At 40.5% G+C, this 14,109-nt stretch overlaps 1 protein-coding gene across 1 annotated transcript in view; it reads left to right on the top strand.

The window, feature by feature from the left end:
* Nucleotides 1–1,752: 1,752 nt before the first annotated feature.
* The window catches only part of slit1a (slit homolog 1a (Drosophila)), a 53,122-nt gene continuing 40,765 nt past the window's right edge, over nt 1,753–14,109 (top strand). The window contains exons 1-4 of the mRNA XM_043255117.1: nt 1,753–2,233; nt 8,247–8,318; nt 8,999–9,070; nt 9,479–9,550. Of these exons, the coding sequence (XP_043111052.1) occupies nt 2,052–2,233; nt 8,247–8,318; nt 8,999–9,070; nt 9,479–9,550 (398 nt within the window). The 5' untranslated portion in view covers nt 1,753–2,051. The remainder of the gene's footprint in view (nt 2,234–8,246; nt 8,319–8,998; nt 9,071–9,478; nt 9,551–14,109) is intronic.

Here is a 14,109-nt window from a genome sequence, read left to right as displayed (position 1 = left end):
TGAGTTTTAAATAAAATACTAAGAGGAAGAGCAAAGACATGGTTCTGCAGTCATTTTATAAACATTATTTTTGGGGGATGGTCAACAGCAGCTCTACATTCAATGTCTGAATTTGAGATATTAGAGATATTCCTAACATATTTTGCTGACCCTGGACGATATTTTAATTCAGTAAAGTAGTCTCATATCCCTACGCCTACACCTAAGCTTACCCTTGAGTGGTAAGATGAATGACACTGACGTACAAACACTGCAAACCTAAACTTCACAAAAACTGTAAACGGTTTCTTCAAATCTGATTGGCTAATCACAATGTTGTTCCACGGTTGATCAAAGATGTTGATCCAGGAACATGTTGAACTTGGTCAAATGTGGTTCTTTCTCGTTGTTGACACCAACATTGTACTGCATCAGTTAAATCTGCTCACTTTTCTTTATTGGCTTCTTCTTCAGTGTGAAGGTCCTTAGCGACATTTTTAGCAAAGCTCATGTGCAACACACGTTCTGTTTTGACTTGCAGTGAATAAACTATTCAGTGGTAGAATGAGTCAAGAACGTTTGAAGTGTTTTGGTGGTTTTAGTGCATTTTGGAAATTGAATCAGGTAAATATCTAGCTGGTTTATCTAACCGTTTTGAGTTTTGGTAATCAAGTCAGTATAAAGAAATGCATTTCACCAACTGTGAGAAACTTTTGCAATGTTATTGTTTGATTTTAGCCACAAGGGGGAGCAGTGGAGGAATTTTTGTGAAGTAATCAGATGTGTGGAGAAGTCTTTTCAGCAAATTCTTTTGTCCAGAAAAACCTTTTATTAAGATGGACACGTTGTTATTGTTAGTGTTGCTGACACTTTACACTGGACGGATATGCAACATGACAGAGCGTCCCAGTCTGTCATAACCCATCACATTGTATTCTTTGCATTGTTCCAACATTTAATTTGTGCCTGACACACCAATCAAACCCAGTTAAAATAATTATAAATGCATTACATTTCAACATGCTTAATGCTCGAAGATATATTGTTTTATAACATTGGAGTAATTGCTCGCTACAGAGCATGTCATTGATTTTTGAAGGAATGTTTTAATTCGATCAGTATTCACATTATTCAGTATATCCACGATGAGATCTTTTGCTGGTACAGTGCGAGCACAGCAATAAATGCCGACAGTGTCTCGCATCACACAAATCTTTTGTTTCAAATCAGCACAGCATCTCTTTGCATTCATTCTTTTAAACTTTCCTGCAAGGAAATAACCCCTGACCATTTGACAACGTGAAAAGAGACCGGCTCTGAGAGAAAACGACCGGCTCTGTTTTCAGTAGTTAGGAATTTGTTAGGCTAACAAGATCTCCTTCGAACTTGAGCAAAGGTTTGGTTCTCAATGAAGAAGTCAAGCGCAAAAAAAAAAAAAAGTCCTCCTCCATGCCTTCCACAAAGGCTCTGTCATTTTGCTCTCTGCATTTCTAACCTTCCCCCATCCCAAAACATGATTATACACTGCTCTTTTGGGGAGGGGAGGGATGATGGGGGGTATGGGCACACTGCCTTTCCCCAGCGGACCCCTCCCCGGGCCACTCTCTTCACAGGGGCCTTTGCCTGAGGACGGCTGCGGCGTGCCATGTGGGGAGGCCATCGCTGCGCCGTCTGAGCCTGAGAGAGGGGAGTTTAAGGTTCTGGCAGGGGTGGGGGAGAGCAGGGTTTGATAGGGAGGGGTGCGAGAGAGGGTAGGGGGTTGGAGGAGTCCGGGAACTGCTATTTGTAGATCCTTGTGATGGATTACTGCCGTGTGTGTGTGTAAGAGAGGATAGAGATTTTTTGTTCCTGTGCTGTTCCGTATCCCCCTTTCTTCAGGCAGACGGCAGAGCGCCGCTGAGCAAAGCAGTGAGGCAGCAGAAGAAGCGGCAAAGCAACTCCTCCAAGAAGAGGCAAAGGAGAGTTTGTGCACAAAGTGAGAGCGCAGGAGCTGCTTTTTTTCTCTCTCTCCTCGCGTTCTGGAAACGGGAGAGCACTAGCCCGGGCGCTCGCGTCTCAAAGCGTGCGAGATCATGCCTGCGAGAGGAGGACACTCTGTAGGCAGGCTGGTGGAGGCGTGCATCCGGATACTGCTGCTGTGCAAGGCTGCCACGGCGTGCCCTGCGCTCTGCACTTGCAGCGGCACCACAGTGGACTGCCACGGGCTGGGGCTCAAGACCATGCCCAGGAACATACCCCGAAACACGGAGCGGCTGTGAGTACACACTTTGCGTCCATCTGCATGGGCGTGCATGTGCATGTGTGGGTGGGTGTTGGTGGGGGGGTCTGCATCATTACCAAGAGGAATGAATGAGAACAATAGCTCAGCGAGGCACAGGTAGGATCAGACGTGATCGGCTCGGATGCGTCCGTGTGTTGACACATGCTGCGGGAGGAGGGAAACTTCCTATCACTCTTTCAGCTGTTGAGAACTTTCCCTTTCCCTTCACTCCTTCGACCGGAGTCGTTTTATCGTCACTTTCACACTTTTCAACGAGAGTCATTTCTTTGAAATTCAGATTCATGCATCATCATAATAAGCTTTTCATTGATGTATGGTTTCTGCAAGATTTGGCTATCTGAGCATCTGGAAACTGAGCATCCATATACTGAGAAAATTGCCTTTAAAGTTGTCCAGTTGAAGTTCTTAGCAATGCATATTTCCAATCTAAAATGAAGTTTTGATACACTTAACATGCGGAACATGATCTTGACTTAATCTCCTAATGATTTTTATTATGAAAGAAAAATATACCTGGGCTACTTTTGTGATCCAGGGTCACATTTTTGGGCTAAAATATTTACCGAAGGAGCCTTTTTCCACTAAGGTTTAGTGAATGCTACTCTTGAAATAGTTCAGAGGAAAAATCTGATGAATTATACATGTCAGAGAAGCACTGGAACCATTCTCAAATTTGAAGGAATTGGGATTTGAAATCGTACGAATTTTAAGGAAGCAATAGTATGAAGCGAACCACGTCATGAATGTTTGGTCAGATTTCGGCAGCTCATTGTGGGGAAGTGAAGCGCGAAACAGGATCTTTTTTTGCTTTAGCCACGCTTATCAAGTCAAATACATTGCAGACAGGCATGATTGTATATTACTCGACTGATCGACTGACACAGACAGAGTGTCTCAAGTACTTAACAGAGCGGGGACAGCATCAGCGTCCGCATGGTCAAGGCTCTGCATTCAGTCCGTATACGCTGATAGCTGGGGGTGGATCAACAAAACAATTCAATTTGCACCTGTCATAGGGTGTTTTTATCAAACACCACCCCTTGGATGTCTTTGATGGGTTCTGTAATGACCGTGTGTTCAGGAAGTGTGAAAATCACACCTCAACCCCCCGCTTCTCCTCACCCCGCAAGGCTTCCCCATTAACCTGCAGTTCAGACCTGAAACACATGTTCACGGGCCGTCCCCAAATCACCAGACAAAACATTTTCTGGCTCTCTGCCTGAGAATGTGGCTTATGTAAATGTATGCGTGTGCCAGACGACTAGTAGTAAAGGTGTGCTCACATGGGTTACGCCATTAACACAGTGTGTGTAAAAGTAAACACCCCCCTTGAGCGCTCTCTAGGCTTTCTGATCATCATGCAGCTAGCATAGATGAGTTTAATGCAGACAGATTTTTTCATGCTCTGTGAGATGCACAAGTCTCTCTGCTCTTTAAATGAATAATCTCAGTCATTTTATATGTACCCTGCATTCGTTTTCAGACGTCCAGAGACTCGACCCTTCTCATTTATCTATGCTAGCGCATCTATTTATACACACTTCGGAAGCTGCTGTGCCTGAGATCAAACGGCGTCGATGTGTCAAGAGTGAGTGATCTGATTGAGAATTCTCTTTAAACTGCAGAGATCGCTCAGAGGATTGGGCCGCTCGCGTATGAACTCCAGCTCTGAAGTGCTCAAGAATGCAGGCCAAATGTCCCTGTGAGCTTCCTACTGATTGCTTATTGATTGTCTTGAAAGTGGACGGCAGCTCAGACGGAGAATCACTGTAGGCTCTGCTGCTGGATCCCAGTGATAAATCTCATAACCGATATAAGATTAGCTCGTGAGCGTAGAGCTTTTATGCAGTGAGAGGTCTTTGTGATGGCAGTCACATAGCGGCAGAGATGGGTATGATCATGTGCTCTGTCTAGTGAGGAAAAGCAGGCGTGTAGTGCTCCTTCGGATCCATATGTAGTTCTTCCCTGTTGAAAAATTCAGCAGATGTCGGTTAGGTTTGTTTTGAAGCATGGCTGCAGGTTTCAGATGGTTTAAGCTGGTCGAGTGCTGGTCCTAAACTGGTCCCAGAAGCTAGCTCCTTAGGATCAGCTCATGACCGGCTAAGAACCATCTTAAAGAGCTAGGAACCATCTTAAACCAGATCAAGGCCAGCTTAGATGCAGCTTAAAGATCTAAGGACTAGTTTAAACCAGTTCATGACCAGCTAAGAACCATCTCATGCAAATCATGAGCTAGCAAAACAAATATACAAAACCACTCTCCTTGCAAAAAAGATATATATACACTATATACATAGTGTTTATTATTGGAATAAGGTGATCAGCTAAGAACCCGTTTAAACCAGCTCATGACAAGCAAGAACCAACTTGTAGGCCCAGTTTCATAGGCGTGGCTTATCTTAAGCAAGGATTAGGCCATAGTTCAATTAGGACATTTAATTCATTGTATTAAACATACATTAGAAACTATGGATTGTACAATTTAATAATGGCCTTTATATGCAAGACATTAAAAGTGTTCTTAATGTAAACTGTACATCGCTGTAGCTCCACTTTTAGCTTTATCAAATATACTTCAGTATATTTTTAGTTGGACTTCAAAATTAACTCAAAATTAGTTTCAATTTTAATATACTAAAAGTACAATAGCAGGGTATTTTTAGTAAGCGTATAAATAAGCAAATGTATTTTTTAGTATATATGGCATAAAATAAATGTTTTTCAAATGGATTTTATTTTTCGCTAGTAAATGAATTCTGAGAAAATTCAGAAGCCTAGCTTGTGCTTCAGTACACGTAAAACCAAGGATTTGGCTTTCTCTGTTTATACACCCTCATTGATTAACCTCTTGACCTTTCATCTGCCGCTCTGTGATGAACTTTCAGGGTGGCCCTTGAGAAAATCTCCACCTGAGAACGTACCTTGCAAACCATTCAGAAGAATTAGGCTGCTTGATGGCTCAGACTTGTTAAAGCTCTATAACTGGCCCGCCAAGCCCTGCGCTAAAGCATCAAAGGCTTTCTGGCAAATGTGCTTTTCTTCTCTTTTAATTCATTAGCTGGATAATGAGCGGTTGCTTTTTCCCCCTAACTCAACTGTGTTATAGCAGAAATGGTTGTGGCACTTTGCCAATAGTAGAGTTTGCTCTTTAAACTCCAATCACAGCCAGGTTTTTAGTGGTCTGAATGAGCTGTAATGAGCGCTTTATGTTTTACTCATACAGGGACCGTGTTCATTAGAACATAATCGACTGAGCTCGATGACTTGCATACATTCCTTTAAGGTTCACATTAAAGAGAACCAGTAGTTCAACTTTTCTTTGAGACAATTCAAAAGAATCAACCTGATTCAGCACAGAAATTACAATTACTGTAAATTACAATTAGTTATTAGAATTATTCTTTCTTTCTTTAATGTTCAGCACTTTGGTCTTTATATGGAACTTCAGACCTCTAGCATGGCTGTGAAATGCACAAAGTTTTTGAGGTTTTTACTGGCACATTTTTAACAAGCAAACAGCTAACGTGCTAATGCTAGCCATTAACGCTGTTCTTCTTTAGATAAAAAGCCTTCTTGGGTAGAAATACGCAGCGACCTCTGAGGAGGGTTGCTTTAATGTAAGCACATATGGTTAAATAGTTCCACATTTTTTCCACATTTAGTTACACATTTGTATAGTGCATGACTTCAGTTTATTGATTGCTAAAACCCACCGGAGCATTTGAACTTTCCCAGTTTCATCACCGTCGATGAACACTAAAAAAAGATGTTTCTAAGACTACGTTTAATAATGCTAATTCAGAATAGCTAGCATTCAAAAGCTAACACTGACTGTGCAGTAATACAAGGGGTACTTGCAACTATTTGTGAGATCTGCTAACAATTTCTGAGTATAAAGTAAATCAATGCTGATGCTTGATGTCTCCTGAAGGGATAGAAGACCTTCATCAGGACTAATCATAAAACTGGTGTTAGCGTATCTAATCAGGTTTTTTAGAGATGTGTTTAGGACGATCCAATTACAAGTCAGATTAAAGGTCAATGGAAGGGTCCATATTACTTTTACATTGAGTGAAGCCCAACACAAGTGAGCTTAATCTTGTTTGTTAGACCCTACTAGTGAACTCAGCTCAGTTTGTGAATGGAAATGCCAGGGAAAAAAAAGAAATACGAACCAATGTCCATCCAAAAAAGACATTTACCTTGGCATTCTTTTAAAAAGAGAAACAGTTTTGAAACAGTATATTTAAGAGTGAAATGAATGAACTTTTATTTTGGACAATTTTTGAACACTTAACTAGTTAAATGATGCATTATTACAGGTTTAGATGATATAAAATGAAATTAGGGACATAACATACCCTTGATTATAATCTTGAGTATCTATACAGTGGTACTTCATCCTTCGTATCTCCCAGAAGTGTTTAGTTCTGTCATATTTATAAAAGAAATATACAGATTTACGATTGTCTCTGAAGAAAGCCGAGCTCCTGGAGGCGTGTCGTGTGGGCGGAGCTAAAGGGACCGCTCCATCTGTCAGTTTCACACAAATACAGCATTGAACCGGGTCTTGTTTATAAAACGCTCGTCAGCAAACACACTTGTGAAACTCCGTTGCTGCCCTTCACGTAACGCAGGGTTCTTTTGGAAAGCCTAACAAGCTTATCTTTCTCTTACAACCAAAAACACTCGCTCTCTCACAACGGTGTGTGTCTGCGCGGGCGCTTGCTTCTGGGAGAAATCTCCATATAAGGAGGAATAACAATACAAAAGAAAACTCTCAGAAACTTGTACAAACCCAGAAGTATGATTTTTGGCACATAAATATGCATTTTGAAACTGTATTTGATCCAAGTTTTTAACAGTGTAAATAACTCTGAATGCATGAAAGTGATGTTAGCCCCCCTTTAACCGTGCTTTTATGATCCACTGTGGAAAATAAAATACATCTTTGCATGTAAATTTAGAATTATTTTGATTGTCTTAGGTCATGGTTAATGTATACTATGTTTAAAGCATTTGTTAGAAACTAAAATATATTCTGATGTAATTTCTATCAAACTGGTTGTATGTAAATATGTTTTATGTACAGATTTGTAATGATTTTGCCGTTTAAAACATTTAAAGATTAATTCAATTTAACATCAAATAACATACTACAATTAAAAGTATAGCTACTGTGCATGTGTTGTACAAAAGTTGTACAAGTTTTTGTTGTTGTTGTTGTTTTCTTATTAAGTACATATTGTAATGTGTGGATTGGTGGGATGTGTGGATGTACTTTGGAGGAGCTCTAGGATGACTCTTCTGATGTTCTCAAGTCTTGACTGTTTTATTTCAAGTAGACAAACAAGTTTAAGCAAGCCGATTGGTTCATTGGAGTCCGATATATCCATTTTTAAGTCAGCTGGTTTCTTCTCTTCTCTTCTTTCTTAAAGAAAGAGAAAGCAGAAAGTCTGAACTCCAGAACAATAATACGCAGAACATCTCCATATCAGGAGATCCGGCTGCGGCGGATGAATAGCAGCCCATTATTTATTTGGCTGTGCCTGTGCACCTGTGCATACATCTGTCTGCAATCTCTCTGTCTCTGTTTTGCTGCGCTCCCAGGAGTGGTCATTAGAACCAATAGAAAGTGCATGACTTTGTATCCAGTATTCATGGGAGATTTGTGCAAGTGTGTGTTTCTCTCAGTGATTGGGGAAGAGGTTTACAACAAAAACGAAACACATGTTCCCAATAATGAGCGGACATTTGGAAAGAACCCACACAGTACATATAACATTCTCAACTGCTATGCGTTCTTCCGTCAATTTCAATTCATTGCACATTATTTGATCGATTGTCTTAAGAGTTGAAACCATATTTATTGCATAATTACATTAGTTGTACTGTATGACACTTGTGAAGCATACGTTGTTACAGCAATCTTATATGCATGCCTGTATTGACAATAGATTTACCAATAACATGTTTCTTTTTTTAGGGAACTGAATGGAAACAATCTCACGCGCATCAACAGAAACGACTTTTCTGGACTCAAGTATCTTCGAGTTTTGTAAGTTGCTCTAGATGTGATATTTCATACTTTCTTTCTTGTTGCAAAAACCTGTGGTATTTTGATGGATTGACACTTTTGCGAAGGTATAATCTCTCTTTGACATCCTCACAATCTCAAATATCCTGACGCTGCATTAAAGCAGGTTTGTTCTAAACGTCTTTCCGAGGGTTTCTCTTCACGGTGCTTGTGTAGGCAGAGCGGTGCAATCAAGACGCAAGCATGGGCCCCGTTATTTCACTAAATCACCTCAAAAGTGCACCGTGAAACTATTTATCAGCACTATATTTTGCAATATAGGCTTTCACTGAGTGAACTATTCACCCGTTGCTTGAAAAAAACATCTGTCAAACTCAGACCCACCAACGGCTGAAGACTAATGAAGCGCTTTAAGGCTTTGGGTCTTTTGGATGTCTTTGGATGTCTTGCTCCTCATATTATCTGCTTCACAATCAAGTTTGTTTCTCAAGTCAACATCCTATAAGCATATATAATGCATTTCCAGTAATGATAAAAAAAGGATTTCTGTACGGATACACACCCTGCTCGTGAGTTCAGAACTCAGGTTTGTAGTTTTATACGTGCAGTGTACTGCTTTCTGCTTTCCTCCACAAGCACCAGCTCTTTTCCTGCTCCTCAGATCTCAGTCATTTCCTGTGATTTGTCCCGTCTCTAAACAGGCAGCTGATGGAGAACCAGATTGGGACTGTGGAGCGCGGCGCGTTTGATGACATGAGAGAGCTGGAGAGACTGTGAGTGTTCACTCAGACACACACTTACTCAACCCTGGGCCTTACAGGTCATGTGATCTGCAGGGTATAAGTGTCATTTCAAAACATAGATGTGACCCTGGACCACACAACCAGCTCTAAGGGTCAATTATCCCAAACGGACATTTGAATAATTGATCTTTCCACTTTATGTTTGGTGTCATACTGTACTGATATTGTAACAATAATAAAATCAGTAAAGCTATTATTTAATAACGATTGCCTAGGCATTGCAAAAAAAAAGAAGAAATCTCAACATATCAAACTTATCTTATTGATTTTAATATTTCCCATCGCTCTCTGAGATCTTTATCTAAAGCATCTTCTACAGGTTTAGTTTCTGTGAGGTAACTAACCCTAAGCCTGTGTCTGTTTTCTCTTTTCTCAAAGACGTCTGAACAGAAACCAGCTTCACCAGCTTCCAGAGCTCCTGTTTCAGAAGAACGCGGCTCTGTCCAGACTGTAAGTCTCTGTCTGGATTGATTGTCGACCGATTATTCGTATTGCGTTTGTTTAATAATATAGCAGTTTTCTGAACACTTATTTTTTATGCTCTTGGCAGCTGTTTGCATTGTCACTGAATGCATGATAAATCTGCTGATTGATACCTGCTTGTCACCTGATTATTTAGTATTTGGTTTTTCTGTCCCACTTTGGTTCAGGTGCTCACAGGTTCATTTTTAAGTGAAAAGGGTCACTCAGTGTTTGTGTGTTGGGCCTAAAGATGGATGTCATTCTTTGTGTTGCTTTGTGGTTATGAATGACTACAGCTGATTTGCTGTAAGGCAGTCAATGACAGCGTACTGCTGGGTTTAATGATCATTACCCATGATTATCATTGTCAAGCACACGAGAGCCGGCGGAGAATGTGTGCTTAGACCCAGGATCACAATATTGCTTTAATTAACTGAATACGATGTTCCTTCCCCTTTTCAAATTCCCCACTGAGATTATAAATGCAGATCCAGAGGCATGTTTAAACGTATTCCCTTTCTCGGTAATTAATGTTTGCGCTGAGTTTAAATGTGTTAACATTTGGCTGGGTTAAAGGCTTTAAATTAAAATAAAAATAAAAAGATTTATTTTCTGAATCGAGCGTCAACTGAAAGTCCATTCAGTTATTAAATAAAACTGAGGCGGAAGTATCTGTTCTTGTGTTGGAATAGCATTGGTTCTGCTCTCTTCTTTGTATGTTGTCTATGAGAATGAGCAAAAGAGGCGATGATGTTAAACTAGATCTTTAACAGTAAACACACTGTGTTGAAGCTTGCTTTTTGAATCCTGAAACTACGGTGCATCACATTTGGATTCCTCGTGACCGTTTAATGTCAATAGTTTGTGTGTCACTTACTGCGTTGAGGTCAGACTTTTGACTAATGAGTGCTCATGTGATGGGTGTTCATTCATTTAGGGAATAAGCACTTTGTTCCCGGTTTTAGTCCTGGTTTCAGACCAGGCAATTGCAAATCATTAATGGCATCTCTGAGCTGCATTAAACAGTCACTTCAGTTGTGCAAAGATGGATTTAATTTGATTGGCAACAGCTGTCCTATAGTGTCTTATTCAAATTGCATTTGTTAAGTAAATGTAAGAATTTGGTTAAAGATTCCCGTGTAACTTCACTGAATTCTGCTGTGGCCACTGTTTCGGTGTAGAAATGACCACCGTAACGTGCACTTCTTATAGAAAATCACGAAGCGAAGCATGTAAGAGTGGGCTTTTAAAGGAAACAATCTGCATAGCACACATCTTAAGTCGTCTTGCTAGACTTTTAGGTGAATTGAATGAAATAAAGTAGATTAACCCTCTAAGTTCTAGGAAGCTGTCATATTTTACTGTGAAACAATTTACATCTGCGTAGTATAGTTTGTCTAGTTATCAGAGACAGTGTCTCCAGTGAAAGATCTTGATTTCAGCAAAGAGACACTGCGCCGTCTGCAGCCTGATCGTTACTCTTTGTTCCTGTTCCCTTCCTTTCAAGGTGGATCTTTATGTTGTTGCTGTTTTTTAATGATTTACGCAGCAGAGACTCCACAAATCCATTTGAGGGAAGCCAGAGAGACATATTTAAAAAACACGCTGAAATATTCAGAGCGAGTGGGACGTGGAAACGAACAACAGGGAGAGAGAGATGAAAAGAGGACAAACACAGACAGAATTCTCCATGTATGTACAAGAGATTCTATATTTCGCTGTCATCCATTATTCATAGGCAGGAGAGGCTCTGTGAAATATTCACAATGAAGAGCATCAGCAGGAGTGACGTCTCGGTGTTTGAGAGCCGGAGAAACAGCCTCCCTCGGGGCTGACACGCTGCACAAGCTCCTCTCGCTCATCATAACCTGCCCTGTTAAACACGCACCAACAGAAATGATGGATTGATATGACATGCATAAGTCATTACGACGTTTTCTCTTTAAAAAACTGTAAGCGATCGGGTGTTGTCAGGGCAGACATCTTTATTCAGTGAGACAACACGGGAAAAAAGCTGTTCTTCTCCATCAGCCCAAAACTGAATTTTCAATCAATATTATACAATGATGCCTGAATTAAAATCACATTCTTCACTTAAAATAATATGAATATGTACATATTGATTAAAGCTTTGGAACATATGAAGCGTATAAAATTGTTAACTACGTTTCTACACAACCCGAATCCTGGAAATGTTGGGACATTTTTAACATTTGAATAAAATGAAAACTACAGGAATTTTAGATGACATGAACTAATATTTTATTCATGATAGAACATAGAGAACAAAACAAATGCTTATACACAAAATTTTATAAAAATTTAATGCACAAAAAGAGCTCATTTCAAATTGTAGAATAGTTGGCATGGGGTCATGTTTATCGTGGTGTATCATCTCCTGCTATTTTCAAAACAGTTTGAAGACATCTGGCCATCAAGGTTATGGGTTCCTGGAGTTCTGGAGTTCCTGATCTAGGTTTCTAGCTGATAAAGTTTGTGGTCGTCTTTGACGTGTTTAATGATGCACCAGATGTTCTCTATCGGTGAAAGATCAGGACTCCAGATTCTTCTTCATGCTGTTGAAATATCTGCAGTATGTGGTTTTGTATTGTCCTGCTGAAACACACAAGACCTTCCCTGAAATAGACGTCATCTGGAGGGAAGCATATGTTGCTCTGAAACCTTGATATACCTTTCAGCATTCAACATGCAAGCTGCCCGTACTGTATGCACTTCTGCAGCCCCATACCGTCAGAGATGCTGCTTTTGAACTGAATGCTGATAATAGAGTTTTAGTTGTCATCTGCAGATGGACTGTGTTTACCGACAGAGGTTTCTGGAAGTATTCCTGAGCCTATATAGTAACGTCAATGACATAATCATACTGATTAGTGATGCAGAGTCTTCTGAGGACCTGAAGACCACAAGGTCTTCGGCCTTGTCCTTTACACAGAGATTCTTCAGTTTTTCTGAATCTTTTGATGATGGCATGCACCGTAGACAATGAGATTTGCAAAGCCTTTGCAATTTGATGTTGAGAAACAAGTATTTCACTTTTAAGAGTCTTTTATGCTTTTGAGTGACTAGTAATTTTACAGAACTAATGTCAATGTTTTCCCAACTGAATCTTTCTAGCGTTTTCATTGTTTTGTTGTCCCTGTGCCAACTTTTTTGAGACCTGTAGCAAACATAAGCTTACTTAGTGGACAAAAGTGTAAAGTTTCTCAGTTTAAATATTTGTTATATCCTCTATGTTCTGTTGTAAATTGGCTTACGTGATAAAAAAATGCTAGATGACTGCTAGAGAGTGTCAGGGAAAAACACATTACTTGAATGACGTATAAATTGTATTTTTGTGTAACGTCATTAAAGACCAGAGAACTTCGAGCAAATGTTCCGTTTGTGTTTTGTTACTCGAAGAGCGTTTGTTCACAGCTTTGAGTGAATCTTGCCAGAACGTTAGCCTTTAGCTGGTTGAAACTGAAACTTTGTTCAGCTTGCTTCATGCAACACTGGACAGAAAGTCACCTTGTCCAGAGTCGATTTCAGACCACATGGAACCACGTAAAATGACACCATAACATGCAACAACGGCAGAAATGTAGCCCTTTTTGGTGTGTTTGTGGACGTCATTTTGAAGTCAAAGACATGGTTGTTAAGGTCTTTCATGATTGATCACTATCTCTGGCGTGATTGAGCTGTGTGATTCTGTGAGTGCAGGTGAACCCTGCGGAGACGCAGTGCTTTCCCCAGCCGCTGGAATGACTGTGCCCTTGTTCTTGGCCCAGTTAGACAGGAAAGCGGTGGCTTTGACTCAATGCACTGGTTTGCTGAGCACACGTAGCTGTAATTGAAGAACGGATGCTATTGTTCCAAATCCATTTCATCCAAATATTGTGATATTCTATGATGCAAGATCCTGTCTCTGTACTGTATGAGACAGAGTGTTCGCCGAGGTTAAAGGATGTGTTATTCAAACTGCGCTACACAAGCCCGTTCATATAGAGCTGGAAGGAATCCAGGGGAAAGTTTCCACGGCCGCTCGCTTTCAGAAACCTCTAAAGGTAGATAGTTGAAAGCCGCTTGGAGCGCTTTTGCGGCAGCCTTCTTGGCTGAGACTCGATGGGAGAAATCTGTTTAGTGCCTTGGATGAAACTGTGGCAGGCGTCCAATTATTAAAATCAATCCTTCAGCGTAGCACAGTACACGTCTCTGTTTTACACATTAGCATGTGCACTCTGTGCTGCGAGAATGGCCATAGAAGGGTTTGATTACAAATCTGAAATCCTGTACTAAAAATTGTTTTTGGGAAAATGACTTGGTCACCAAGATTTCACCTTTACGCAAAAGCAGCAAAATTCGGCATGCGTTGCTTCATCGGGAACACAGAACACGGATGCCATATTTGCATTTGCTTATTGACAACGAGAAGTAAGGATTGTCCGTCTTGACAGCTCTTTTTTGGCCGCCTGCTCTCGTCTACATTCACGGCGAGCCGTTTGGCATATCAAATGAGCCAAGAGTGATCACCAAACATATAAGCAACA

Source organism: Puntigrus tetrazona, chromosome 13 (genome assembly GCF_018831695.1).
Source record: "Puntigrus tetrazona isolate hp1 chromosome 13, ASM1883169v1, whole genome shotgun sequence".
NCBI classification, from domain to species: domain Eukaryota; kingdom Metazoa; phylum Chordata; class Actinopteri; order Cypriniformes; family Cyprinidae; genus Puntigrus; species Puntigrus tetrazona.
This window is presented reverse-complemented; position numbering and strand designations above follow the sequence as displayed.